This window comes from Aythya fuligula, chromosome 20 (genome assembly GCF_009819795.1).
Source record: "Aythya fuligula isolate bAytFul2 chromosome 20, bAytFul2.pri, whole genome shotgun sequence".
In the NCBI taxonomy this organism is placed as follows: domain Eukaryota; kingdom Metazoa; phylum Chordata; class Aves; order Anseriformes; family Anatidae; genus Aythya; species Aythya fuligula.
The window spans coordinates 6566184-6593161 of NC_045578.1; the positions used below are offsets into that span (position 1 = coordinate 6566184).

A 26978-nucleotide genomic window follows, 5' to 3' on the forward strand; every position below is an offset into this window, starting at 1 on the left:
GGGCCCCGGGCTCTGGCGGAGGTTTGACAAGCTGCCCCGCTGGCCCCGAGCCCAGGCCGTCATTCTGGCAGCGCCGCTGGCCCCGGACGAGCTGCACTTTGATGCAAGCTCTGGGCCAGGCCTTTTGCTCCTGGTGGGCTGCCAGGTGGGTACGGGGCCTGTTTTTTCCAGAAGCTTTAGCACATTCGTGGCATCCTCGCAGGATGCTTCTGTGCTTAAGTGGCCTGTGTCTTTTTTTTTTTTTTTTTTTTTTTTTTACCGTCCCTTTTCTGCGCCCACGTCACCCCGAGGGGCACCGAAAGCTGTGGCAGCAGAGCTCTGGGAGGTCTCAGTGCCTCCCACCAGCTCCTCCCTCGGCCCTGGTGCAGAAACAGGGACCTGGGTGGCACAGCCCCATCCCGGGAGGCACGGAGCACGTGTACAAAAACACAGGCCCCTTCCTCGCAGCTCTGCAGCTTGGCTTCTGTGCTTGCTCCTCACATGCTCGCCCTGCCCACGAGCCTTGGCTTCCTCCCGCAGGCCTGCTGCTCTGCCCCGTTTGACTTCTGAGCTTTCTGAAGCTGCTCCTACCCAAACCCTTCAGCTGGGTGACTCCACCTGGTTACCGAGCAGCCCCAGGCCAGGCAGCTGGCGTGTGGCAAGAGAGAGCTGAAACACCAACCGAGTGCTTCCCCGGCTCCTTTCCTACCTCCAGGGAAAGCACAGCAAGCCCCAGGCCATGCCCACGAGCTGGTTCCCTGCTGTTCCCCACTACCTGTGCCTCCAGGGAAGCTCAGCTGTCCGTGGGGGTCTGTCCTGCTGTCCCAGCCCCCCAACAGCTGGGGACGTGATGCTGGGCCGGGGTGAAAGAGCAGCCGGTGTCCTTGCCACGGGCACGGCACGCTGCTGCTAAGCCAAAGGGCCAGGGGGCAAGGAACTGAGAGAAAAACCCTGGAAGGCTGCCCTGCCCTAAAAGCAAGGAAGCAGAAGGGCTGCTCAGCCACCCTACACGCGAGATGTGGAAGCAGCTGAGCCTGTGAGGACGGGACAAAGACCCTGGGCAAGCCAGGACCTTGCAGAGCAGAGCCCCCGGGGCCGTGCCCACCGCTCCCCACGTCGACGCACCGCGGGGCAGGCTGTGCCCGAAGCCTTCTCCAGCCTCGAGGGGCGAGCAGGAGCCTGCACCTGCTCCAGGAGCCCGGGGGGCCGCGGTCCTCGCCCGCAGCCCGCAGCAGGGGGAGGCAGCTGGGCCCTGGAAGGCGCCGAGCGCTGGCTGCGCGAGCCCGATCAGAAATTCCATCTCGAGGCTGCCCGTCGCCAAGGGCTCGGCGGCTCCCTGCGCAGGCAGCGCGAGGGGAAAGGGGGGGATTGGTGCCGAGAGGCGCACGTGACGGATCCCGGTTTGAGTTCCTGCCCAAAGATGGGCAGCAGTTCACATGAGCAGGCAGCGGTCCCACACCGAGCAGCCGACAAACAGAAAACAGACTCCATCTCCACAAAATGAGGCCCAGAACTTCCTGTGTGAGATTTCCATTTCCTCAGCCAAATGAAAAAGAACTGGAGTAGAGGCAATAAACTCGGAGAGCAGGGACTGGACCTGACGCACGGAGCGGGGACCCATTAATGGTTAAGCCACTTTGCTGGATTACTCTTAATGCGCCTTCCCATCACCCCGGGTTCTGGCTCCTTTGGATTAACAATAAGACGTGATTTCAGGCTCTGGATCCGGAGTACCGGAGGCAGATGGAAAATCCTGCGGGAAAGCAGCTACGGAGCATGCTCAGACACAGCTTCGCATACTCCATACTTGGCCCCTGCGCTCGGTTTTCTGTCCAAAAATATGCAAATTGCCTAGTCCGCATTATGGACTAATGGGCTGGAATCGGCCAGTTTAGGAAATTAACTCTTTTTTGCGTGGCGGGGGTAGAGCCGAGCTGTTCCTGAAGGAGGAGGGAGGTGAGTTTGGGAGCTCTGGGGCAGGTAAGCTGCTCCAGGCCTGCCCAGCCTCACCGAGCTTTGCCTGTTTCAGCCAGGAAAAAGGCAGCAAAATGTGTGTGCCGTGCAAAACGGGATAGCAGGGTGCCCAGCGGGGATGTATCCCGACCACAGCACGCAGCCCAAGCACTAGGTAAAAGCCTTGGTCACCTCCTAGCACCCAGAAGCAAAGAACACCTGCCAGAACCCCCCTCATTGCTGCTTTCCCCCCAGCACTCTCAGCATCCAGAGCTGGATGTCTGTCCTCACCGAGGGAGTCACCGTGTCACCGAGGGTGACAAATCCCCACCAGGCATCCCTGCACAGGGAGCCTCTCCTGGGGGGGAGCTGAGCTCGTGTTGGTGTCACGGCCAGGAGCAAGCATGAGCGAGGGGAAAAAGAGCCACAAGGAGCCCAGGGGGGATGCAGACACCACACGACAGAGCAGGGGATGGATGCACGTACTGTTTGGGGAGCTCCAGAGAGGTCGGAGGAGGGTTCCAGGTGTCCGGGTGGCCAAGCATCCAGTCCGACCACACCTTGACGCTGGGGAGCAGCTCCTTCAGGTCCTGGGGCAAGGCAGAGACTTTGATGTCATCCTCCTCATCCTCCTGCTCCACCTCCTGTGGCTGAACTGCAAACACAAGATGGGAGAGCTGAGGCAGCGTGCTGCAGCCGGGAGCCAGGCTCAGGCAGTCTCTCCGTCACGGATAAGAACAGGGAAGGGACAACACATCCCGAAATCCCAGCCCTGAAGGTGCAAGGGAACAGCAAATGGAAAGCAAGGGAAAAGGCAGAGCTGTGGACCAGCCTAGGGGGGGAGCTGGGACGCCTGCAATCTCTTTTATTGAAGGCAGCTGGGTGTCAGTGTGCTGGTCACAGAGGTGTGGGATCCCCGGAGATCCTGAGATCCCAATTTTAGGGTGTTTCCCTACAGCCCCGTGTCTCTCCCTTTCACCCAAACATTTCTGCCTGCACACACGGTGTGCCCTCCTGCCAGGTAAGCCAGCTCCAAGCAGGGCAGAGCTTGGGATGCTGGAGGAGAAACCCTCTGGTTTCCGCCCCAGCAGAGTGGAAGGAGCCTACAAAAAGCAGGGAACGAGGGCCCCAACCCCACCAGGCTCCCTCAGGGCCTGCCGCAGCCCCTTACCTTGCGCCCAGTCCCGCAGCAGGTCGGTGCAGCGCCTCACCAGCAGGGCGAACATGGAGAGCCCCAGGGCCGTGGCCTGCTCCTGGATGACGGAGCGGCAGTCCTCGGAGAGGCACTCTGCGGGACAGAGAGAGAGCTCAGACACCACCTCCTCGCTTCACCTGGGCAGCCGCGTGGTGCGGGATGAGTAAATCCTCGGCTCGCACCTTCCTTGGTCCCGACTGCTCCAAATAAAGGGAAAAAATGTGGTTTTTGGGGCAGCTCTGGCGAAGAGGCCGGGGTCGCGCTGCCCACGTCGTGCCCCGAGGTGCTACCAGCACGGAAGCTGCTGCTTGGAGCCCAGGCCTTCCCCTGGAGGAGGGGGTTTGGGTAAGTGTTAAAAGGGTAATTAGCTGCCTGTTTGATCTCCCTCCCTGCTGGAGCTGTAACCTCAGCAGCTGAGGAGGGGGCTCCTCCCCTCAGTTCAGCAGTCACACAACAGCTTGTCAAGAGCGCTTAATTGCCGCAGTTACTCAAGTAGATGCCACACGACCACAGCTCCTCCAAACAGAGCCGCTCTCGGAGTGAGAGCAAATCCCCTCGGCACATCTACACCCAGCCAGAAACCACTTCTGAGGCTGCTGCGAGCGGCGGGGCGCTGGCTCCAGGGAGCTGCCTGGAGCTGGGCGTGGGTCGCGTTTAGCGAGGCCGGGAGCACCGCCGGCGTGCCAGGCTGCCCACGCCGGGCCAGGAGGGAGATTTGGAGCCTCTCGGGCAGCCCCTGCCCTGAGAATAATCTCTGCTCCTGCTTTGCATCCTCTCCCGAGATGCGGGGGAGCTGCTGCGGGGAGGAGCGGAGCTGTGGTCTATGGGGACAGGAGGTACCCGGAGGGCTCCTGCCAGCCCCTGCTGCTTGCTCGGTGCAGGATGCAGCACTTTGCTGGCTCTCGTGTCACCCGCTGCCAGTTTATGTGTCACCTGCAGCCAGCTCATGTGTCACCCACTGTCAGCTTCATCACCCACTGCTGGCTCCATCACCCGCTGCCGACCAGGGCTGCCACCTCTCACCCTGCAGGCACGGCCGGTACAAGCCAAGGAAGCTTTTTGAGGTTTTCATTTTCATACAGCAAACGCAATCATGTAGGAATCGACTGCAAACCGGTGCCCACACAAGCAAAGTCCCAGAGCTGGGATGGGGAGAAAGCCCCCGGCAGATGAGCACCAGCAGTGTGCAGGCAGCAGGGTTCAGGGCTTTGAGAGAAGGGCAGGAGGATTAAAGCACGAGGGGCAGAAGGATTAAAGCACGGCACCGACCCCGTTCCAGCTGGCACTAGCAAAATGCCTGAGGCCCGGAGAACAAACTTAAAACGGGGTTTTAAGTGTAAATTATTTCAGAGCGATGGGGTGGGGAGGGTTAAAAACCACTAGAAAAAAAAAGGAAAGACTAAAAAGCACCTAGAAAACACAGGTAGAAAGGGCAGGATCAGCTGCAGACTTCATTTGGCCGGCTCTCAGAGCAGGCAGCGAGCTCAGCACCTGGCAGGGAGACCACCAAGGGTGGCACCGGGAGCCCCCGGCAGCCCAAGCAGGGTGCTCTGCTCCCGGGGCCGGGGCTGAGCCGGTGCCGCAGAGCGCCGCCGGTAGGAAGTGCCGTGCTGCAGGGCCGTCAGCTTTTGGAGGAAACATAAAACTGGAGATGTGACCACTCTGGGACAGTAAATCTCTTTCATGAAGCCTTTCCCACAATTAAGAGTGTTAGTCGCAGCGCTCTGGCCGCGGTCCAGCTCAAGAAATTGCAGTCGTCTTCCCCGTGCTCCCTCCTCCCGTCGCGGTGATGCCGGACTCGCCGCTTCTTCTCCAGGAACGGGGCAGCACCACGGCCACCACGCTGCCACCTGAGTGCCACCGGGTCCCCAGGGCACGGCGTGGGTGCTGTGCTGCCAGGAAAGCCCCAGGCATTTCGGCAGGAACCCCCGTGCTTTGGGGAGGCAGCACCTCAGGGACTGTGGGCACCATGCTCCGGGTGACTCGCCGTCCCCCCCAAAGTGCCCTCCAGCTCTGCCTCCTTGTCATCCCGTCCTTAAATCAAACAACTCCACTGCTCCTGGAAGTTCACCCCCTGGCCAGGCTCGTGAGGCTCATTTCACAGAGGCTCGTGCAGCCCAGGAGCCTCCTCGAGTCCTCGCAGGGCAGGGAAAGAGCCCAGGTGAGAGCTCGGCTGGTGCTGCTCCCCACCTCCAAAAGTGCCCCGGCACTGCAGCTCCCAGCCCTGCCAGCAAAGGCTGTGAAGAGCTTAATTCTAGGACAAAAGAGGAGAGCCCCATAAATCAGGAGTCACTTTCTGTGCCTTTTCACCACTTGTCTCGGGAGGCAGGGAGCCGCAGCGCGTGCTGAGCCGGGAGCTGGGAGCGAGGGCTCCCGACCGTGTGACAAAGGCGACTGGGGGGGGGGCAGACCAAAAACACCCCCAGCTGCCCGTGCAACTGAAATTGCTCAGGGTGAGGGGATGAGCAGAGGGCAGAGAGCTCGTGAAAGGTTTTTTTTTTTTGGCTGAAGGGGGTGTGGGAGCGATGGCTCTCTGCTTTGGAGCCCACGAAGCGTCGTTACCTCTGAGCTGGGCTGTGCTGCTCGTAAAGCACGATGCATTAGGATGTAAACCTGATGAAACCAGACGTTCTCAGAGGCTTCGGTGGCGCTGAGGTGACTCCTGTCCCTGCAGGCAAACAGCACCAGCACAGCCCGGGGACATCAGCTGCCAGAAAACCAAGTGCAGGCACAGAGATCCTGAGTGCTCCGGGCAGGGCACAGCCTGTGACTGCCGGATCTGCTTCCCCAGTTGCCCCAGGGTGGTGGCAATGAGGCTCTGCCGTGCCACCAGCAGCCCCAGCAGCGACCCCGTGCAGGAGATCACCAAGCACAGCACCAGGAGTGTCAGCAGAGGCCAATTCCCCCTCCACCTTCCCCCCTACAACCAGGCAAACGCTCCCGTTCGGCATCAAACAGCCCCTGCCACCGGCTCACACCGAGATTAGAAAAAAAAAAAAACATGGCCCAGCAGGGAGCTGAGCTCCCAAACCCCACCTCCTGGGAGCTTTCCCGAGCTGGCCCCGATTCTCCATCACCTGCAGCACTACATCAGCTGTGCCAGCAGGAGCTTGAAGCGCAGGAAGGGAGCAGGAGGTGTTTTAGGGCAGAGCCATCACCGAATGCTTGGCAGCCCGGAGCAGCAGCCTGGTGTATCTGCGTTACCCCACGTTTCCCAGGCTAAATTTACAAAGCTCTGTTTTCTTGCACCAGAAAAATAAGCGAGAATCCTGCAGCCTGCTGCAAATCCACCAGGGATGGGACTGGGCAGCAGGAGCTGAGCTCTGCCAGCCGTGCAGGCAGGGTTTCCAGCAGTCCTCCTGCCACCAGCCGCTCGTAAGCCCCTTTATTTCCACTTGGCTCCAACTCCAACCATTGGGAGCTGAAGTTTCCGTGCTGGGTGCCTGTCTCAGCCTGAATTCATCCGGAAATCTTTAGCCCAAACAGTTGGGCTACTCGGGAGAGTGAGGCTAGGAAACAAGATAGTGGCTTACCCTTGTTAGAAAAAAAAACACCACCACTTACAACCTTTTCCTTGAGCTCATCGAGCAACTGCAAATCCTGGAAAGGGGCTCTGCGATTTTGCTGCAGAATAACCTTTTTAGCAGAGAGTTTTCCTGTCCTACTAGAAATCTGTCCACGCTTGGCCGGGCTAGAAACATCTGAAACACGGCACTTTTTCCATATTCAATAGGAATTAATTTCGGCAGCTAAAACCTTCTACGATTTCACCTCCCCGAGCGTGCTCCATCTTCCTCCTGCTCCTACATCCAGCCACCCTTACACCTGACCTGCATTACGCACAGCACAGCAGCCGCCCTGCTCCCGTCCAGCACACGGGGACCTCCGAAAAACCATCGAGAGGAAGGAGAGGGGACAGGCCAGAAAAAAAATTTGGAGCTGCTGAGCATCAGGCTGCGAGCACGGAGAAAAAAAACGACGGGGAAAAGGGACGGGCTGCTTTTTTTCTGAAGCTCGCCAGAACCCCCTGCGCTGCAGAAGAGCCCTCCTGTTCCTCTGCACGGAGGAAATGTTGTTTTTGTCTCCGGCTGGGTACCGGCCTGCACCCAGGGCTGTGTTTTGCTACCAGGAGGCAGCTTCCTTTGCGGCAGCGCCCTCTGCGAGCGCCTACCTGGGCTCTTGGCTCCGGGCTGCGAGTTTTGCTCCGGTTCAGCCGGCGGCAGGATCCGACCCGGGCTCTCTGCAGCCATAAATCTACCTGCGTCGAGGGGGGACGGCTGAGGGGAGAAAGGGGGGAGAGAGCCAGAGAGAGCGGGGATTTTTTTGTACCGGGGAGAACTTTGCGTTGCTCTGAGAACATTATATTCATGGAAAACATAAACCAACTGTCGTCAAAGTCGGCTGAGCTCAGGAAATGGAGCGGCCGGGAGAAGGCTGCCATGTGGCCGGATGTTATGTATTTCTAATTAGTGCTATACATCTTTCAGCAGCGAGTGTCCTTTTGCTGGGAAACACAACGCGCTGCCCTTGTTATTGTAACTGTCAGAGAGTGCTTAAACAGATAATCTCCAGGAAAAGTGATAAACACATCCCCTCTCCCACTAGGGTGGACAAAACAGCGATGCCAAAGCTCTGTCCGGGCAACGCAACCAGCCGCAGGAAATGGGAAGGGGAAAAGAGGCGGCGATGCGAGGGGCAGCCCGGCCGAGGAAGGGGATCTGCAGGAGGAAGCTTCTCACAGCCACCCGAGTGCCATGTGCAGGAGGAAATCCTGCGAGGGACGAGCGGGGCAGAGCACCGCGTGGCCCCGGCCGCAGGGGTGCTCGCGGGGACGGGGCAGGAGGGCTGGAGGTGAAGGCTCCCGGCTGCTCCGCTGCAGGTAGAGGTGGAGGAGAGCCCCGACAGCCAGAAGAGATCGCTTTGATTGAGGCCATCGGATCCAGCCAAGGGTCAGGAGGATTGCAGCGAGACGCTTTCCACGCCGGCCTCTCCGTCCTGCCCAACCTGAGCTGCTGCTCGGGGCCGGGAAGCCTGGAGCAGCGCCGGGCCGGCAGCAGGGATGCACTCTGAGCCCCAGTGAGGCCCTAAAGGACCCCACACGAAGGCAATGGAGCAAACGGGTCTCCAGACAGTGCTGAGGACGACACAACGGGCTGCCCGGGGGGGGATGCAAGAGGTGGAGGAGCCCGGGGCCGCGGGCGAGCCGTGCCCAAAGCCCGCTGCGTGGTGTGTCAGCGGCTCGGCGGCACAGACGGCTGATTCACCAGCCTGCTGCTGCCCTGCGGGGAAGAAGAGAGGCCGCTCAGCGTTGGGCTGACACCACCTGAAGGCCGTTTTGTTTGCTCTCTTATCGCTCAGCCACGCGGCAGAGTTTTCCCCGTGAGTCACCCTCCGCCAGACGCGGCGCTGGCAGGGCTCCGGGGCTGCCCGGCGGGGCCGGGGCCGTCTGCAGGAAGCGGGCAAGGCCGGCGGTGGAAGGGGAAGACAGAAAGCAGCAGAAGCACGGGGAGGGATGCTCAGGGCTGCAGGGCATTTCCCTGACGCCCCCTCGTTGAGGATCTGTGAGTCACGGGCACTCCCAGCTCTCTGCTGGGAACGGCGAGTCACACGCGCACCCGTCTGCCCCCCCCCAAAGAGCCTGGGAAGCCAGATGCACTCATCCAGCCCTGGTTAATGCCCCGCAGAGATCCTGGGAACGCTGGCTGGTTCTGCTGGGAAGGTGCTCCCCAGCTCTGCATCTGGAGGTGGCGGTCGGGACACGGCCCAGCTGGATGCCACCACCCGCACGCAGCGGGCTGAAACCCTCCCGAAGCGACCTTCGGCTTGCAGCCACCACCTGGAAGCCCCCAAATCCATCTCCCCGCACCCACTTCTCCCCAAAAAGAGGCAGAAAGACCCTGGGGGGGGGGGGGTCTCAGCTGCAGCACCCAGACCCGCACGGCACAGGGGTGCTCCCCCGGCAGCCGGAGCCGCCCAGGAGCCCGCGGCTCCCTCTGCTCCGTGCCGAAACCCCAGCTCGTCCAGGGGAGGGAGGCCTGCGAGGTGAGGAATGCTGGGGGCCTGGGGAGGATGGAGCAGCTCTCCCTGTGGAAGCCATTAGATATTCAACACTTCATTTGTTTCCAGCCGGCCTGGGCTGCAGCGCTGGGCTCGAGGACGGGAGGCTCTTCTCTGACGTAACCAGGAAGCAGCTGCAAAATTAAGGAATCCCTCATGACATCATAAAAAGGGTCGATGGTTTACAGGGGAAGGTATAAAAATTAATGACATATTCCCAACCCGAAGCAGCCAGCCTGCCCGAGAGCCGCAGAGGAAGCCGTGCTGCCCCTGGCACAAAGGGGCTGCCCCGGGCTGCTGCCGGCCCCCTCCGGCTCACCCCAAAACCCCAACTATCCCCATGCCCCAGAGCCACACTCGGGGATGGAGCCTGGGGTGTGAGAACCACCTCGGGACGTGCTCCTGACCCCCAAAGAGCAGGGCTGCGGGCTCAGCAAGGGAATGGTTTTAGAGGCGGCTGTCACGCGTGCGCAGGGCGGCTCAGGAGTCGCTGACAAAGAACGTTGGTTTGAAATGACTCAGGGAGAGGTGGTTATTTGTTTCCACGGGGAAAGCAGGCACACGTGCCACGTGTGTGCCCCTGAAAAAAACACGTTTCTGCAGCTCTGGAGGACCAAGTGGTCCTGTAAGCCCGGGCAGCAGCACGTGGTCCTGCTCCACTGCACGGCTCAGGTTAGGGCAGAGAGAGTGACATTAGCCTTGAGGACAAGCACAGAGCCATTTCCACTTGAAAAGGGAAAAGGATAGTGGTTTAAAATTAACTGCGGCCTTTTCCAGGAAATATCAGTGGAAAGAAGCAGCCATTTTTAGAACTGTTATTCTCAGAAATTTCCTGAAAAGACCCATCAGTCAAAACACCGACTGAAGCCGTTTCCACTTGCGCCGAGCCGCACTTCGCAGCTCCCTGCGCTCGGGGGGCCTGACCCTGGCGGCGGGGCCGGGAGCCTGGTGTGCCCCCTGCGGCCCCGGTGAGGCTGCAGGAGTCGCTTTTGGACACGCAGCATCGCATGGAGTGGCACAGACACCCCTGCTAACCGGGGTTGGTGGCGGATCCGTGTTCATGACAGCTTTTGTTAGCCGTCTCCGCACCAGGATGTGCCATTCCCATGAAGCCAGCTGGGGCTGAAGACACCCACTCACCGGACTGATAAAGCCTGGGGAATCACCAGAAAAACCATTATTTCCCAGCATCGCCTTCAGTAGGGCTGCTCTAAACGGGAGAGCTGACACCAGGACTTTGGGAACGCTCGCCCCGAGGCTCTGCGCAATCCCCGGAGCTGCTGCTCCTGCCTGCCAGCAACCAGCAGCAGGGATTTGACCCGTCTGGCAGTTCAAAAGCTGCCACGTCCAAATGTACACAGCTCCTGGCTAGCTCCTGAGAAATTGTGCCCCGCCGAGCTGGCAAGCCAGCTCCTCAGCATATATAGGGAGAGTTCTGGGCCAGCCCGGCACCAGCTGGCTCTTGCTGCAGAGGGAATATTGCTGCAGGAGGCACGAGTGGAGTGGGGATGGAGTGGTTTCCAAGGGGAAAGAGCCCGAAGACGAGCAGGGCACGGTACGTGTACAGGACATCTGGGTGGAGCGGGGCACAAGGCAGGGGTACGCCAAAAGAATTAAAAACGAGGATGACGGAAACATAAAGAGGCGCGCTGCAGCGGGGCAGGATGATGCAAAATGAAAAATACATTAAAAAAACACCCTGCCCTCAGTCTGCGTGGTCCTCGGGTCCTTCACCCCTTCCCAAACAAGGGAACTGGTGGCTGGTGAGGGGAACGGGGTGCCCAGCACACGCACTGCCCCGGGAGCCTGGCTCGGCGCACGCAGCAGGCACGGCAAGCTGCTAAGAGCATCCCACCCAGCAGCCGCGCGCGCCCGGCCATAATTGTGTCAGATGTTATTTACAGCGGGGGAGGAGGTGTGAACAGGGCTTCCCGAGAGATTTACTTCAGCCCCGAGTGCGCTTTCACCAGGACAATCGCAGCGAACGCGAGGCAGCCTCGCCGCCCTCCCTACACCGGTGCCGGAGGTGGGCACGGGGGTTTTTTTTGGCAGCCGAGGCGAGCGGACAGCCTGCAACTTGCCTTCTGCGGGGCGAGCCTCGTGCCTGGAGCAGAAGCGAAGGAGAGCAAAGTGCCTGCAGACAGGAGCGCTCGCAGCGAGCCGCCTTTGCTGGGGCAGGAGCAGCAAGGTGAGGAGCTTCTGTTTCAACACCTTCACTCGCTGCGCTTCTTTTTACAGCCTCCTGCGGGACCCGGCCTCCAGGCTGTCACTTCGCAAAGCAAACGCCAAAGGTAAAGCGAAACCTGGGCCTGTCACCCCCAGCCACGCTCCTACAAGAAGGGCAGAGCCCCGAGGCCGTGCCTACAGTGAAGCTTACCTAACACTTTCCATTGTCAGACCCTGTTTTTAGATCCTAACAGCTTCGCCAAACTTTAACCATTTAGGCGGCGATCCCCCATGCCAAAAGCTTTCCTCGAGCGAAATTTATGGGGAAAATTTCATCTGAAGAGGTTCAGCCATTTGCCAGAATGAGGTTAGGGAAAATATATTGTTCTTCTCAAGTTAAAAATGCTTCGGCCGTTTCAGTGAAATCCCCAGCACCTTCACACTTCGGAGCAGGAACCAGAAGTTTGGCAGGGGACGGCTGCGGGCTTTGGGCGTGCCTTCTGCCACCTCACTCCGCCCTTACTTTGCCAAGGGGTGAAAAGCTGAGTGTTAGCAGACAGCTCGCACGTGCCAGCCCGGTTAATCCGCTGGGACGGCCAACGGGAGGGGAAAGCAACCGAGGGAGGACAAAGGAGAGGGAGCAACAGGCAGGAGAAGGGTGCTGGAGCAGCAGGAGCGAGGGGATGCGGTAGCAGCGGGGCTGTAGCCTGCTCTCCGGGACACCAGCCCCAAACCAACACCCAGACGTAACGCCCGGATGGGGCAGACGCCGTCGTGGTTGATCCAAATTTCGGCACCCACCGAGGATCCCAGCTGAGGTCGGTCTGAGCTCGTTTTTCTAAAGATGATGGGAATTGCTTACAAATTACACAGCAATAAAAAAAACGTTAAACGAACACAAAATCGAGCATCCAGAGGTCAGGAATACGAGATTCAGAGCTGCCCGTGCAACTTCGAGTCAACCCCATGGCGCCAACACGCTATAAGGTAGCCCTAACGACGTAGCATTTTCTCCCCCTTCGAGGTGCCAATTTCAGCTGTCACAAAACAAATGGTCCCCAAAAAACCTCTTCCTCACGTGCTGAAACACGCACGTGCTCAGTAAGGCTGGGGATTGCTGAAAACAGCCGTGTTTTGGGGACGAAGGGGGCTCGAGCAGCTTCTGTCTTCGCCTCGGTCCCGCTCCTCCAGGGGGACCCAGGATCATTTGAACCACACTGCGCTGATGTGGCCGGGACCTGCGCGTCCCTCGCTTGCTGCCTGGCCCCGGTGACACCTTGGGGACCACATCTGCAGGCAAGGGGCAAACACAGCCACGACTGCAGCTAATTAGAGCTCTGATTTGGAAACGAACGAATGCAGCCCAGGAAGGACCGTGTATTTAGGGTACCTCCATCTCCTCTGCCTCGAGGTGAGCGTTACAAACCTAGAAAACCCGTTAGCTCCCCAATATCTCAGCTGCTCTCTGTAGGCTTTAGAGATACCGTGCCGAAAGGCATCCAGAAGGGAGATGCTTTGAGACAGAAGCCAGGGAGCTTCTGCGATCCGATTATCTGGACCCGAACTGTCCAGCTCTCCCTGCGCATCGCGAAGCACTGAGGATAGCGATAACACTTCATCAGTGACTTCTCTGGAAAACTCCCATGGGCAGGAAAAGGAATTTTACAAGCGAAAGGAGAAAAGCAAAACGGAGCACGGGATCTTTTTGCCACGTTATCATCCCCTCTATCGCAGGAGCCCTTATCTGCATCACGGCACACCTCGAGCGAGTGAAGTGCTGCAGGATGCGAGCTCTGAGGCTCGCCCTGCTCCGAGGAGCCCCCTGGCAATGGGGCACGCACGCGGCCACGGCCGGTCCCTGGTGGTGAACGGGGGCCACGTGCTCCTCCTGTGGAAATTTGGAAGAAAAATAAAAAAAAAATCAGCCCAGAGCAGTGCCACGCAAAGGAAGGTTCTCAGGTGTCGAGTGAGCAATTCCCTACTGGAAGGGCTGAAACCACAGGCACAAACCCACAGCACACAGGGAAACTGTTCCAGGAAGTCTAACATCCGAGCCCCGATATTAGAAAATATGATCTCAGCGCTCCAACAACGCGCACCCAGCCGGAGCCTCGGGTCCCCAACCACCGCGCCGACTGCAGCGTGTGCGCACACGGATGACTGAGCCCCCTGCCACCGGGCTCAGCCCGGAGCAACTAAAAAGCTTTAACCTCCTACGGTCGCTAACAAGCGTAAGGCGTAACGCTTTGATGCCAAATTCCTCTTTTCTCCCGTGACTTGAGATGGGATTGGCATGACCGTGAAGCTCCCCGCAGCTACCGTTGCTGCGGCGCTCCCGACGCCGCCGTCTGCGGGGAGAAGCAGCCCCGAGCTCGCCGGGCTCTGCCCCGGGCACCCCGGCACCCCTCCGAGTTGCCGGGCCAGCGCCGCCCCGTTTCCTGCAGAGATTTGAAAACCTGTTGCAGTTCCAAAGCGAGCTTCGATTTCACTGTGACCAGCAGCTCGGAGACTCGTAGTTACTATACAGCCGAATAAAATATTTTTTCATAAATTTAACGCCAGCATGTCTGTGTTTGGAAACTTTGAAAATCCATGTTGTATGGTTTACTGCACTGGAAAAGGTGCCAGCAGAGTTTCAAAGGAAGGGAAGTGTATAACTGTTTCCTTTCAAATGCATTTTCCAATGGGATCCATTGAGGGAAAAGGCTGGAACTAACTAAAACATTATTAAAAACTGTTATGAAAAGAGACAGAGAGATGGAAAAAGATAGACAAAAAGTCCAATACACAGCCGAGAGGGAGGGAGGGAGACAGGCAGCGAGAAAGGGGATACGGGCAGAAAGACACTTTGGGTGGGGAAAACGGGGCGAGACGGGGAGTTTTATCTGGCAGGCACCGTCCGTGGTTTCATATTGTTGCAGATCAATTGATCGGGACTTCAAGTGCTGCTGGCCCAGTGGCACAAGGCGAACCACAGAGTTGGCTGCAGGCGCGGCGCTCGCGAACTGCTGACCTTCAGTTTTCAAACCAAAAATATTCCTCGGGAAACAGTCACACCGGGTTCCAGGCCGGGCTGCCAAGCGCAAACAAGCACTACTAACCTGAAGCAACGCCCCGAGCCCTTACCCCGAGCAACAACCAGGACTAGTAACCTGAAGTAACTCCCGGCTCCGGTTCCACCGGCGTTACCCCGGCGTGACATGTGCGCAGGGGCTCGGCTCGGCCGCCCGCACTGAGTGGAGCGGGTCGCTCGCCAATCGCTGACACACGCCGGTCGCGAGGAGATGCAGGCATCGTCCTAGACACGCCGCCGACGGGCAGCCCCCTCTCCGCACCGACCCGCTAGGAACACCACTAGAGCCACCCCTAGAAATACCCGAAGGATTGGGGCCGTGCGGCGCAGCCAGCCCGGGTCCCAAACCTCTACCTGAAGTCGAGGCACAGCCCTGGGTTTGCTGCCTTAAAATTTAAAAGGAATGAAAGGGGCTGGAAAAGCACCTTTGGTGAACACCCGGTGCCCCCCGACACGGGGAGGGGGCCAGATCCCTGCGGCCCTGCCAGGCTTCAAAGAGCCAGGCTGGGGCGGGCAGAGCTGGGCGCGAGCCTGCAGAGCTCCAGGCCCGCGGTGCTGTGGGGTGCAGTAACCGTGGGCTGTAGCGCACATGTCGAGGGATGAGGGGAAAAAAATAAACAGACAGACAAAAGAATGAGGATGCTCTGCCAATTCCAATTGTGCAGCTTTTCTTTTAAATGCTTATCAAGCTGAGAAAGAGCAGAGTTCTTGGAAAACAAGGTTTCCTTTCTTCCCATGCCAGTGTCAAACACCCTCAAGGACGGGTACGGCACAGGCGCTCGCTGCCTGCCGCCCTCCCGCAGCCGCCGTCCCGCGTCCCGTCCCGTCCCAGCCACCCCTGGAAGGGCTCACGAGCAACAAACAGCCCTGGTGTTTCTGGTAAAAAGATCGCCGTGCTTTATTTTTTTATTTTTTTTTTATACGAATCTCCGATCTGGCTGGGTTCAAATTATGGCCAATTACCCACCGACACTTCTCGCTAATAAAATAAATTTTTTACGGGCCCTAATTACTGCTTTCGCTGAACTGCTCTACAGGAAGCCGGAGCGCTGCGGCTCTCCAGACGGCAGCAGACGGCGAAGCGAGGCACCCGCGAGAGGAGCAGCGAGTGACTCAGAGGAGACGAGAGCTGGAAGAGGGGGAGAGCTCCTGGCTGGAGCTGCACCAGTTCCCAGTGCCCCGCGCACGGGGCCCGTTGCGGTGTCCCCCCCCCTCCCCGAGGCACGGCACCCCGCTACCTGTGACGCAAGGCTGGCCTCGGGGCCGGTACCGTGGGCGTGAACGGGCGGTGAAACTGTATTTGGAAAGGGGATGACATTGTTATTTGGAAGCGGGTCGAAATTGTTATTTGGAAAGGGGATGAAATTGTTATTTGGAAACGGCCGCACGGGTCGCGTGTGGCAGGGAGCCGTGGCTCTGCGCTGCGCCTCCCCGCGGGGCTGCGTGCCCGGGGGGGATCAGCCCCCGCAGCGGGGGGACCCCGAGCAGGGAGGAAGGGAGGGAAGGCACCACCCCAGCTCGGCTCCCACCTTCGGCTCTCTGTTACAGCTACAGTTAATTGAAAGAGACAGCAGCGTAGGCCAAACCAGCAGAAATGTACAAATTCCTCCGCAAAACGTGAAGCGTCCGGGCTCCAACAGCCCGCTCCCAGCTCCTCCGTGCGCACGCTCCCGCTCGCCCAGCGCGGCCCCGGAGGACTTCCTGAGAATGAAAAACGAGCAGGAACCCCGGAGGTGACTGCAACCCGCAGCCCGGCCCTCCCTCCCGGCTCGAGAGCTCGGCGGCACGGACGGCGGGGCCGGGGAACGCCGGGGGACGCAGCGGGAGAAGCGCCGGGCGCAGCGCGCTGCAGCCCCCGCGGCCCCGGGGCTGCTGGAGTCTCTCAAAGCAGGGCTGCCACGCAGGTATCCGGGCTGGGCCGGGGAGCCACGGCTCTGCTAGATTGATTAATTTTTTTCTTTCTTAAGCGGGATTACTTTAATTTTCGAGGCCTAATGGAGTCCAGCTGCGCCGGGGGAGGCGAGGCTGCAGTAGTACAAAGGCTGAGCTTTCCACGCTGGTGCAAAGTCGTACACCAGGCACCGCGCACACGCGCGCGCACACACACACACACACACAAAGACCTATAAAAAGGATGCACTGCAGCGGGATATTTTTAGTCCTGACAATACGGCACTAAAAATACGACTTTGCTAATACATCACTACAGAACTATTCCCAGTGTCCATTCAGGAACGGTTTTAAAACATTTATTTTTGTTTCCTTTTGCAATGGTCAGAGAGGAGGGAGAAAATAGAAACTCATTGATAAGAGGAAACGAGAGAGACATGAAAAATTGAAAACTACCTAAAAGCTCATGGAGAGGTTTATTTTATTAGTTCTTAATAAATATCTTGCAGATTTCCTCAGGAAATACACCAGATCACATGTAAAATAGTTTGGTACTGATGTCAACTGTGTCAGCATATGAAATCTATTAGGGTGAAGCCACAGCAGGGTGATCAGCGTGCTGAAAAACTGCACGGCACTGAGGCGAGGGGGGGCGGGGGGAATCTCACGGCCCTTCCAAATTCTTCGAGAGGTAAAAAAGTCAGCCAAGACGCAGAGAGAGAGAAAAAAAAGATCCCACATCCTGCTTTGCGCTGCCAGCAATGTGAAGTGCCCAGAGATTAATTCTATGTCTGGCCTGGAAATGTGACTTTAAAGCATGGAGGGAGCGGGGAGGAGGAGGAGGAGGAGAGAGGAACGAGAAGGCCAGGCTAACGGGGACTGGCACCGTGCCACCGACCCCCCTCACCCCCCCCCCCCCCCCCCCCTCCCCTCCGTCCCCCCTCTTCCCCTCCCCGAGCCATGTTTCAACGTAGACAGCAGTAAACCCCAGCAGACAGCAGCTCCGCGCGCGCTGCCAGGGCCTCGCACCAGCTGCAGCGCGTCTCCAGCCCCGCGCGCAGCCCCGCTGCAGATGGGCCCGCGAGCGGCCGCTTCCGCCGCGCCTGCCTTGAAAGCCCCCGGCACATGTGGCGGCTCTGCGCTGCTCCGCTGCTCCCCGAGGCGAGCCGGGAGCGCCCGGGGGGGGGGCCCCCCCCGGTGTCGGCACCGAGAGCGAGGTTTCGGCAGCCCCTCGGTTTCCCCGGGTCTGGCTATGAAGGGTTGGTGCCGTTCCCGAGGCGCCTTCGGCAGCCAGCGCCTCCTCTGCGGGGTTGTGCCGGGGGAGCGGGCGGAGAAGCACCAAGAGTTCATGGAGGCAGGGTGAGGAGTTGGGGCGGGGGTTTTACGCCACCAGGGGTATGGAATGAGGGACCCTAGTGCACTCTGGAGGCCTGTGCCAGCCACAGGATGCGTGCCAAGGGCAGGAGGGATGGCTACGAGTGCCCTCGGCACGTTGCCTGCCAGCCGACCCCATGGCCACGTTACCAGCAGCCACCACACGCTGCACCCATCAGTGCCAAACACGGCCCTTTGCTACCTGAAGGGCCTCAAATCAGTGCTGCCACTCACCTGGGGTTAAACGGCCCCGCTCCCTCCTGTCCTGGCTGCGAGGCGGGGCGAGCATCCCGTTAGCCAGGGCGAGTCCCGAAGGCTGGGTGTAAGCACAGCCAGCACCCTGCTGCCAAGAGCCCGCTCCACGGGCACACGGGGTCAAGGGCAGGCACTAATCAGGGAAAATCAAAGGTCTCCATACACAAACCTGCACTGGGGCCACCTTCTAGCCTCAGACACACGTGTGGGAGAGGCAGGAGAGGAGCCCACGGCCCCTGCTGGGAGGTGATGAACCTCACCGAGCTGCCAGGTTGCAGCTGAACCCGCACAGGGCACGGGCACGGGGCAGGCAGCCCTCCTTGCCTCCACCTGGCAGGCAATAAAACAGCCCCACAAGCTCAATCAAGAGTTTTACAACTTCACAAAGCGCCATAATTAGGCTAATTATCCAGCGTTCTCTCGGAGAATTAAATAGAAATACCGTAATTGACTCGGCGTTGCTTAGAAGCACGAGGAAATCAAAGGCGCAGCGCACATTAAAGAGGCAGAAACATCTCTTTAAAAGTGAGAGGATTTCCTGTCACGGTACGAACATCTGAAGCCTCCCCGAGCCGCTGCACCTGGGGTGACCCCGCTCCCGCTCCCTCGCACCCCTCGCGCTGCACACACCAAAGCAGAGGCGAGGCAGAGCCCCAGGACAGCCGCGTCAGGCACCTCCCTTCTCGCCTCGCAGCAGGAGGACGGCCGGACACTGCGTGCCAGCACTCCATTTCCTGCCTCTCCTTTCATACGGCGGCGCTGCCTCTTCCCACTTGCCGAAAAAAACCCAGGGGCCGAGTCTCGGCACGGGCAGAGCGAGCCCAGGCCCCGGTGGCACCGCAGCCAGCGAGCCCCTCCGAGCCTCCCCGGCCCTGCTGCGACTTGCCGTGGGGCTGGAGAAGCTTGGCGGGGAAGGAGACTCGGGCTTTGTGCTTACAAAGCGTTTCTCTCCCTTTGTTGCCCTGAAACGAGATCTCCCGGTGTCACCCTGAGACCCCGGTGTCACCCTGCGTTTGGTGGAACCGCTCCAGGAGCGGGCAGAAGCCCCCGGGGCGTTCAGCTGACGCCGCTCCCCGGGGAATTCGCACCACGCTCGGGGCTGGAGGGCAGGACTGGAGAGTCTGACACACCGGCAGGCGCTCGGTTTCACTGGAAACCTTCCCCTTCCCTGCCACAAAAGCCTCGCTCGAGCTCTTGCCTCCGAAGCCGACGGGGCTAGGTTTCAGAAACCTGAACTGCGAGTGGAAATTCCCTGCCGCGCGCCGCGCGGTGCAGCTCCTGCTGGCACTGGTGGCAGGGGGGAAAAAAAAAAATCACGTGGGCCCCGCACACACGGCTCGCTGAGGAGTCTTGCATCAGAGGGCAGAAGCCAGCAGCCAGGAAAATAACTCCAATTACGGTAAATAAATCCCCAAATATGTGACAATTTGCCTTTTAAACAGGAAACAGAGGGGAATAAGCAAAGGAAGACTTTGGTCTAAACATTGCTGCCACCAGCCTCAAGAGCCCAAGAGCGAGGCTCTGAAGACACGTCTGGGCCAAGAGCGTTTTACCTGGGCTTTTCTGATGTGTTTCAAAGGCTGAGACAGCTTCCTTCCCCCGAAGGAAAGGCGCCTGCAGTTCCCGGCAGCTGTGCCAACCTCCAGCTCTCCGAGCACTCGGAGGAGCAGCCCTGGAGGGACAGCTACCACCCTCCGGACACGTGCGTGACCCTCGCGGGGCTCCGTGTGAGCGCCAGCCCGGCGCGGCGCAGGAAGCGTGCGCTGCGCGGTCACGCACACCCGCACCGCGTCGGCGCTGCTCTCCTGCTCACGTGGAGAAGCCCCGGCACGGCCAGGAACACCCGTGGGCAGCTGAAGGAGCGTGAAAGCCCTGTGCGCACGCGCACGGAGCTCTCCGTACCTGTGCTCTCTCCAGAGACTCCACGGGAGCACGGGGAGGCCGACGGAGACCGGGCCTGGGTGCTCCTCCTCTGGGTTTCCTCCTCCCCTGCTTCACGCTCGGACCTGAGGGAAATGAGAAGAGCAGCGCCACGACGGGAGGGGAAGGATGAATTTAACGAGCGGTTCCTCCAGGCTGAAAGGCCTCGGGAGGCATTATGCCTTAACAACACCTCGCTGACGCCAGGGCCAGGCAGTCTGGCAGGGAAATGGCACGCCGGGGCTGCCAGGTGCACGCTCGACACCTCGGGACAGAGGCTTCAGCCCGCGCTTGCTGCACGACGAGCCCTCAGAAAGCCAATTACACAACCTCCTTTGCACCAAAACCGAGGCCCCAGGCAGGTGGAGAGCCCTCGGGCTCCCACCGGGCACCGGCTCCAGCAGCTCAGCCCCCAGCAGTCCCCCCAGTGCCGTGGGGACAGAGGTGCCAGCTCCACGGGGCCGGCTGCCCCCCGGTGAAGCACCCATTTGCCACGCGAGGAGGCAAACTATGAGAAAATGAGTCAGTTCTGCTCCCCAGACAGGGGAAGATCAAGTTGCTGCTTCTGCTATCTGCAGCCTGAGGTTTGTTACGCTTTGTTTTGTGCCTAATTTTAAAACTCCACCAAACCAAGGCAGCCGTCCACAGCACTGCTTTATTTTTAAACTCCCTCAGATGCGCCGGGCTCCCTTGTGATCGACTCCCAGCACCTCCTGCCTGCTCCAACCTGCGCGATGTGGTTAGAGCCTCAAGAGAAGCCATTGAGATGTGGCTGCAGCAGCAGAGCGCTACGGGCTTCCGCCGAGCCTTTTTCTGACGCTGCAGCGAGCTCTGAGCAAAGCCGGGCTCCAGCCATCGGAAACCAAACCAGAACCATGAAGATGGTCAGAGACGAGGCCCGGTTCTGCCGCCGAGGGCAGACACCACCAGCTTCTGCAACGTCCCCGGGGATATTTTAAGGGTTTACGCTTTAGCTCGGAAGCCCGAGCAGCTGCGGTCAGCAAAGCGAAACGCGCTCCGCTCCGAGCGGGGCCGTGCGTGGTGGCAGGACAGGAGTGGAGCAGCCGCGTGTGAGAAGCACAGGCTGATTTTTTGGGGGCCTTTGGGGTCGATGCATCCCCTAAAGCCAGGCTGGGGTGCTGAACATAGGTGGCAGGAGAAGGAAGGGAATCCTGTGCCTGCCAGAAGCTGCAGGTGATGCCCGCCGACCTGGGGATCCTTCTCACGTCTACCAAAAAGATTTAGGCGAGATCAACGTCAGGTTTTCAACCAGGCCGGGCCGTGCACGGCACCGAACCCTTGCAAAAACTGCAGTTAGGGGACGCTCGAACACGGATCGACAGCTCCGTGTTAGCCAGGCAGCTTTTACTCGACGCTGCTGCGATGGCACCAGTGGCTCTGCACCGAAGCCGCACCGGGGAGCAGCACACAACCCTCCCTCACTTCATCAGCCCTTACAGCTCCCCTCACCAACCTCGTTTAAGACAGCCAAGCCGACCTTGTTTTCCCCCAGCAGGGCTGTGAGCAAAGCCCAGCCCGACCCCGGCCACCTCCACAAACCCTCCCCGTGCGCTCCGGCAGCGGGAGCACCGCCCTAGCCCCAAAACAGCCCCAAAACAGCCCCAAAACAGCCCCAAAACAGGCTATGGGCTCTGCCGAAAACCCCCTCCGGGCAGCAGGGCCGGCTGCCTGCTCGCTCCTCAGCCAGAACCTCGCCGTGCCTCCGCGCCCCGACTCTGCTCGGCCCCGGGGGACTCGGCTTCACCGCCGGCATGTGCTGAGGATGCACATATGGCTTCCCCCGTCCCCCCCTTTCCTTCCCCTCTTCCACCTAAGCCCGACCTCCCTAACAAACTCCACGCAGAGCAACGCGCCGGGGCCCGCGAGTGCCAGAAGGCATCCAGGTGCTGCAGCCCTGATGCTTCACACCCGCGGCCAGGCAAATTTGCTGGGATTTCCGGGAAGCGTCTCTAGGGTGCCCCGCGCTGCGCCCCCACTTTGCTGCGCGCTCGTTAGGAATGCGGCCCCGTCGGGGGGGGGGGGGGGGGAATATAAAAAAAAAAAAAAAAAAAAAAAAAGGGGGGGGGGAGAGGGGAAGTTATTCTGGTGGTGGCCTATGAATAACATCCAGTGATTTATAGGAAGTATAATCCAATAATACAGTAAAATAAAACAGTGTGTCTGAGATGGGTTTGATTCCAGGAATTATAAAACAAATTATTAAAGAGAGAGAGAAAGAAAAAAAAAAAAAAAAAAAAAGCAAAAAAAAAAAAAAAGCCTCAGAGAGGCCAGATCGGAGTAAATTGGGCACAGATGGGCTGGGAGGGGGTTTCTCCCTCTCCCCTCACCGAGATGCCCCTGCCGCAAGCACGGCTTCAATTAGGCCTTTCAGAAACCAGAGTTTTATTTCCCCAAATTACAGAATTAAAAAAAAATTAAAATTCTTGGAGTGCTTGTGGTCGGGATAAAGGGATCCAAAGCTCCTCTGCAACTTGATTGTGCAGATGGCTACCAAACTGTTAAAAGGGCCACCCCGTGAAAGGGCCCGCCCCAGCTGGAGCCCAGGATAGCCCCAAAACCTCGGCGGTCACCAACCTCCGGCACCAGAGCGCTCCGGCGACTGCGCACCCACGTTTCTGTGCCTCCTTCCCACGGGTGGGCACCCTCGCCGCTCAGGTTCGAGGTCCTGAAGCAGCTTTTTCACACCTCCAATCTCCTGCCACGAGGCAGCCAGCTCGGGCAGCCCTCGCCGCGTGTCCCCGCGGACGACGGGGAGGTCGGGCTCACCGGGAGGAACGCGCTGCTCGGTGCTGCACCGCGGGGGGAACATTTCATGCATTTCATGTGGGAATTCTTCGGCTTCCTCTGTCAGAGAGAACAACAGCCCCGAGCCATCTCCCGGGGGCTTCCCAGCGCTGCCTGGCTGCTCGCAGGCGGCTGTGACCAGCTCTGCTCCGGTGGGATGCACGCGGCTCCGGCGCTCACGTAGCCGGCACCTGCATGGGAGGAGGCTGTGAAACGCCACGTGCTGGTCACAGCTGGGTGCAGCTGGCTCTGAAAAAGGTTTAAACACCCCGCTGCACCCCAAAAAGGCAGCCCGTCGAGCAACGGGACATCTTGCAAAGGCAGATTTAGGAGAGGGGTAGCCACGAGCAACGAGGGGACGTTACTGCAGACAGGGTGATGGAGGGAACCGCTGCCAGGGCAAAGGAAAATGAGCAAAAAGCAAAGAGCAGAGAGAAGCTGCTGCCCACAAGTCTCCAAGCTCCTGTGCTGCCTGCTGCTCCACTGCAAAATCGGGACAGACCGAGCGTAATGCACGGAGAACGGGGGAAGCCGATACCAAGCAAAGGGCCGGGAAGGTGTGAGGCATGAAGTCCAAGGAAGAAGAGAAGTGTTTACTTTGAGTGTTTGCTTGTTAATGCTTCCTGTTTTCCAGTTCCCAAACCGGTGCTCAGAACCGTGTCCCAACTCTACATCAAATCGTGCCCGAATTCCCCACGCCACCAGCGCTTTGCCCACCCCCCCCACCCCCCGGCTGCCAGCAGCACCCCCGGATCCCAGCATCAGGAACTCATCAGCAACCAGACCCGGGGCGAGCCCGCGAGTTTCTCAGGAGCAGCTGCGGCTCCGGAGACCTGGAAATACAGGGGAGGAGAGGGAGGGGAGCGCACGCCCCACGAGATATCTCCCCCCAGACAGCAGGGGAAGAAGAGGCTCTCAGACAGACCTCCCTCGCTGGCCCCAGACCCCCAGGATCTCCTCCTGCTACTGCGAGCTCGCAGCGGAAGGTCAGGCAGGCAACGCGCGCCGGGAAGGCCACAGCCACGCTCCCATCCCAGATTTGCAGGAGGATTTCGGTAGGAGGGGAGCTGCGGGTCCAACTGCAGAGCTCCATCCAGCTCCGGAGAGGCCAAGCCCCGACTGCAGCGAGCGCCGCGAGCGCCTCCACACCCAGGCTCCCTGGAAGGGCAGGGGGGAGCTGCCCCGTGCCCTCCTCGCCGCCCACACGCTGGGCTCGGCCCCCTCGCACCCGTTCCTGCTGCTGCCCCGCGAGCTGACTCATGTGCTGGGAAATGGGAGCCCCAACCCGCACCTTCCCGACAGCCGTGCCCTGCTGCCCGCTCCGCTCGCTCCCCGGCCCGCAGCAACCCACACAGCAGGGCAGGAGCCAACACCCTTCTCCCTCCCTCCCTCCGTGCTGGGCACTCGGTAATAATTCAGCAAGCTTCCCTGCTCGCTTTTTCAACTCCAGGCTCTTCGCTTTCTTTTTTTTTTTTTTTTTTTTTTCCCCCTCTCTTCCGCACCCAGCTCCCAGCACTTCTCAGTATCACGGCGTCGGCACCGAGCCCAAGCTGGGCTCTGCCAGCACTCAGCGCACGAGCGCTCGGAGACCACCGGAGCATTTGCGCTGACAACAGAATTTGCTTTGCCAACAATATTCTCAGCGATGGTTTAGGGTCAGCGGAGCAAGGAGCCCTCGGGGAAACCCTTTAAGGGCACGAAGCCTTGGATGGCAGCCGCCGTGCCATCGGACCTGCAGGCATTTCATCACCACCACCACCTGCTCGGCGCGAGAGGTCCGCAGGTCCCCAGCGGGAACGAGTTTTGCTTTTTCTCTCGAGATCAGCAAGCTGGGAGCAGCTGGCAACTGCTCACCCGGGAGGCAGGAAACTCCGAGAATACTTATTTTTCACATGAGATAAAAAGTGCTCCCTTTCTGTCACTCACTCACTCACATCCACAGCTCGGCTGCGGATGGAAGAGCCGAGCCCAGTGGTCTGAGAGCTGGGATCGCTTCCAGCTCTGCCACGGGGGCTTGCTGAGAAGCCCAGACAGATTTCTTCCTCTCTTTACCACCCGCTCCTGTCTGCAGCACAGACACGGCTATTAATATACCTACCGGGGGGCTGCGCGGAGGCATTGCTCATAATCGTAAAGCACTTTGCAGCTCAAACATAAACACGCCGTCGCCGGTTGGCACCCGGCAGGAAGGAGGGCAAGTCCTCGTAAGAAGGCTGCTGGCTCACCCAGGGCTTCCCCTGCCTGAGGAAGGTGCCAACGAGGCAGGCCGGGCACCCAGCACGGGGATCTGCACGTCCCAAGCCCTCCTGCTGCTGCCAGCTCGCTCCACGCACTGACCTCAGCCCCCAGGCAGCGGTCTGACGAGTGGCCAAGTGGCTCATGAGGGTGAAACCTTCCAGCAGCAGCTCCGTGGGGCTCCGCCGGCTCGCCCACGAGCTGGCTTTGCCTGAAGGCCATCAGCTGGAGGCTTCCATCTTTAAGATCCAGCTCCTAAGCGTGCCCAACGCTGCCTCCTCCCAGCTGGGGAGCGTGGCCCTGCTCCCAAACGCGTGGCGCGGGCTGAGCCAGGCACCTGCTGCTGTGCAGGGACGAACACAGCCCCTGGAGGCACAGTTCCAAGCCCAGAGGAAGGGATTCTGCTTTGGTGGCATCGCAGCACAAACCCAACAACAGCAGGGACCACACAGAGCCCCCTGGGTGGGTGGGCGACGCTGGATGTGCTTCATCCATCCTTACCGTGGGGCGCAGCCTCCAGCCCAGCAGCTGGAGGATGCATGGATGCAGCCAGAGGCAAACCTCCCAGATCCTTCCAGCCCTCTGGGTGCCAGCGTGGGCACTGAGCAGGGCCCAGGCTCGCTGCGGGGAAGGCAGAGCCGAAAAACCAAGCCCTCTGTCTGTGCCTGCTGACTCAGGCTCCAGGGAGATGCAACACCTCCTCACTGCACCGTGTTACGCACCTCGAGGCCTTTCTGTACAGGCCAGGGCTCTTCTGCTGTCCCTGCACACGCTGACACCCTCAGGCATCCACTCCAACTCCCCAAAAGATGCAGAATTCCCCCCACAACCCTCCTCCGGGAGCAGCTCGACCCTATGCAGAGCGGCCGCTCCCCAGCCCCGGCTCCCTCCGAGCAGCACGCGGTACCTTTGGGCTGGGAGTTGTACACCGCAAACATGTTGATGGCCACGAGCTGGAGCATGCGGGTGCTGCCGATGGGAGGAGGGCTGTGCTGCAGCAGGACCTGGAACTCCCTCAGGACCTCTTCGGCCACCGCAGGGAACGTCTCCATCCTGCGAGAAGAGAGAGAGAGAGGCTGGAGAGCACAGGCTATGCCCCCGGGGCGGGTGGCACAGCTCCCTCCGTGCCACTTTCCCCAAGGAATGGGGATCACCCCGAGCTCTCGGGGGGCTGCCTCCCATCCCAGAGCCGCGGGGAATCCTCGCCTCGCAGCGAAGGGGCAGGCGGTGCGAGGGAGACAGCCGAAGCCTTCCTCGGAGAGGGCAGCGAGGGATTGCTCTGTAACCGACAGGCAGCATTCCTTTGGCAGGAACACGCGGCCTTTCTGAGTCATTTCTGACCTACCATTTTTTTCTCCTGACTTCTACCAAGCCGGGAGGGGTGCCAAGAGGCTCGCTTGGACCAGGAGAGGCCCACGGGACAGAAACCTAGGCTGCAGAGAGCTGCACACGCTGGTGCCACATTGTGGATGTGGCAGCTCCAGTGCCTTGAACCCCGGCCAGAGCACGCTCCCTCCAGTGCCTGTCCCCGAGCTCCTGCGCCGGTGCCGCTCGCTCGGGACGGGACCCCACGAGAGCCACAAGCTCCACGCTCCCACTCCTTAATCCTCACCGCTCTGGAGCCCCTGCTTTGCCCGGGGGGGGGCAGCAATTTGCAGCTGAACACCCGGCCCCATCCGGCAGCTGGGCCCCGCAGCGCTGGCGAGCGCTTGTCGGGCCACGGCAGTGCCGCGGCCGGGGATGGGGCGAGCTTTCAGCACAGCTCACAAACACCCGTGGAAACGTGACACGTTTATCCTGCTCCTCCTCTGGCGTCGCCGAGGGAACGGGCTGAGGTTACGTAGCAGAGCTGCTGGATGCCCAGCTGAAGCGGAGTCAAAACTGGAACCAAGCGCACAGACGAGCACGGGCGGGTCGCAAAAAATCACGGCCACGTGGCTGCCCACAAACGGCCCTCCCCGGGGACCTCACCTGGTAGCCCACAAAGGCATCAAGAAGCTGCCGAAAGCTTTGTAAATCAGTGGGGAAAAATAAATAATAATAAAAAAAAGGTTTTCCTGTCCTGTGAGCTTGCCC

The 26978-nt window shown here is 59.9% G+C and overlaps 1 protein-coding gene across 2 annotated transcripts in view; it reads right to left on the reverse strand.

Annotated features, from left to right (window-relative positions):
- SMG6 (SMG6 nonsense mediated mRNA decay factor) overlaps nucleotides 1-26978 on the reverse strand; it is a 105295-nt gene that overhangs the window by 52269 nt on the left and 26048 nt on the right. For both annotated transcript variants that reach the window (XM_032201021.1, XM_032201020.1), the window contains exons 10-12: nucleotides 25810-25955; nucleotides 3104-3220; nucleotides 2419-2587 (exon numbers count right to left, since the gene is read on the reverse strand). In XM_032201021.1, coding sequence (XP_032056912.1) covers nucleotides 2419-2587; nucleotides 3104-3220; nucleotides 25810-25955 — 432 coding nt within the window. The remainder of the gene's footprint in view (nucleotides 1-2418; nucleotides 2588-3103; nucleotides 3221-25809; nucleotides 25956-26978) is intronic.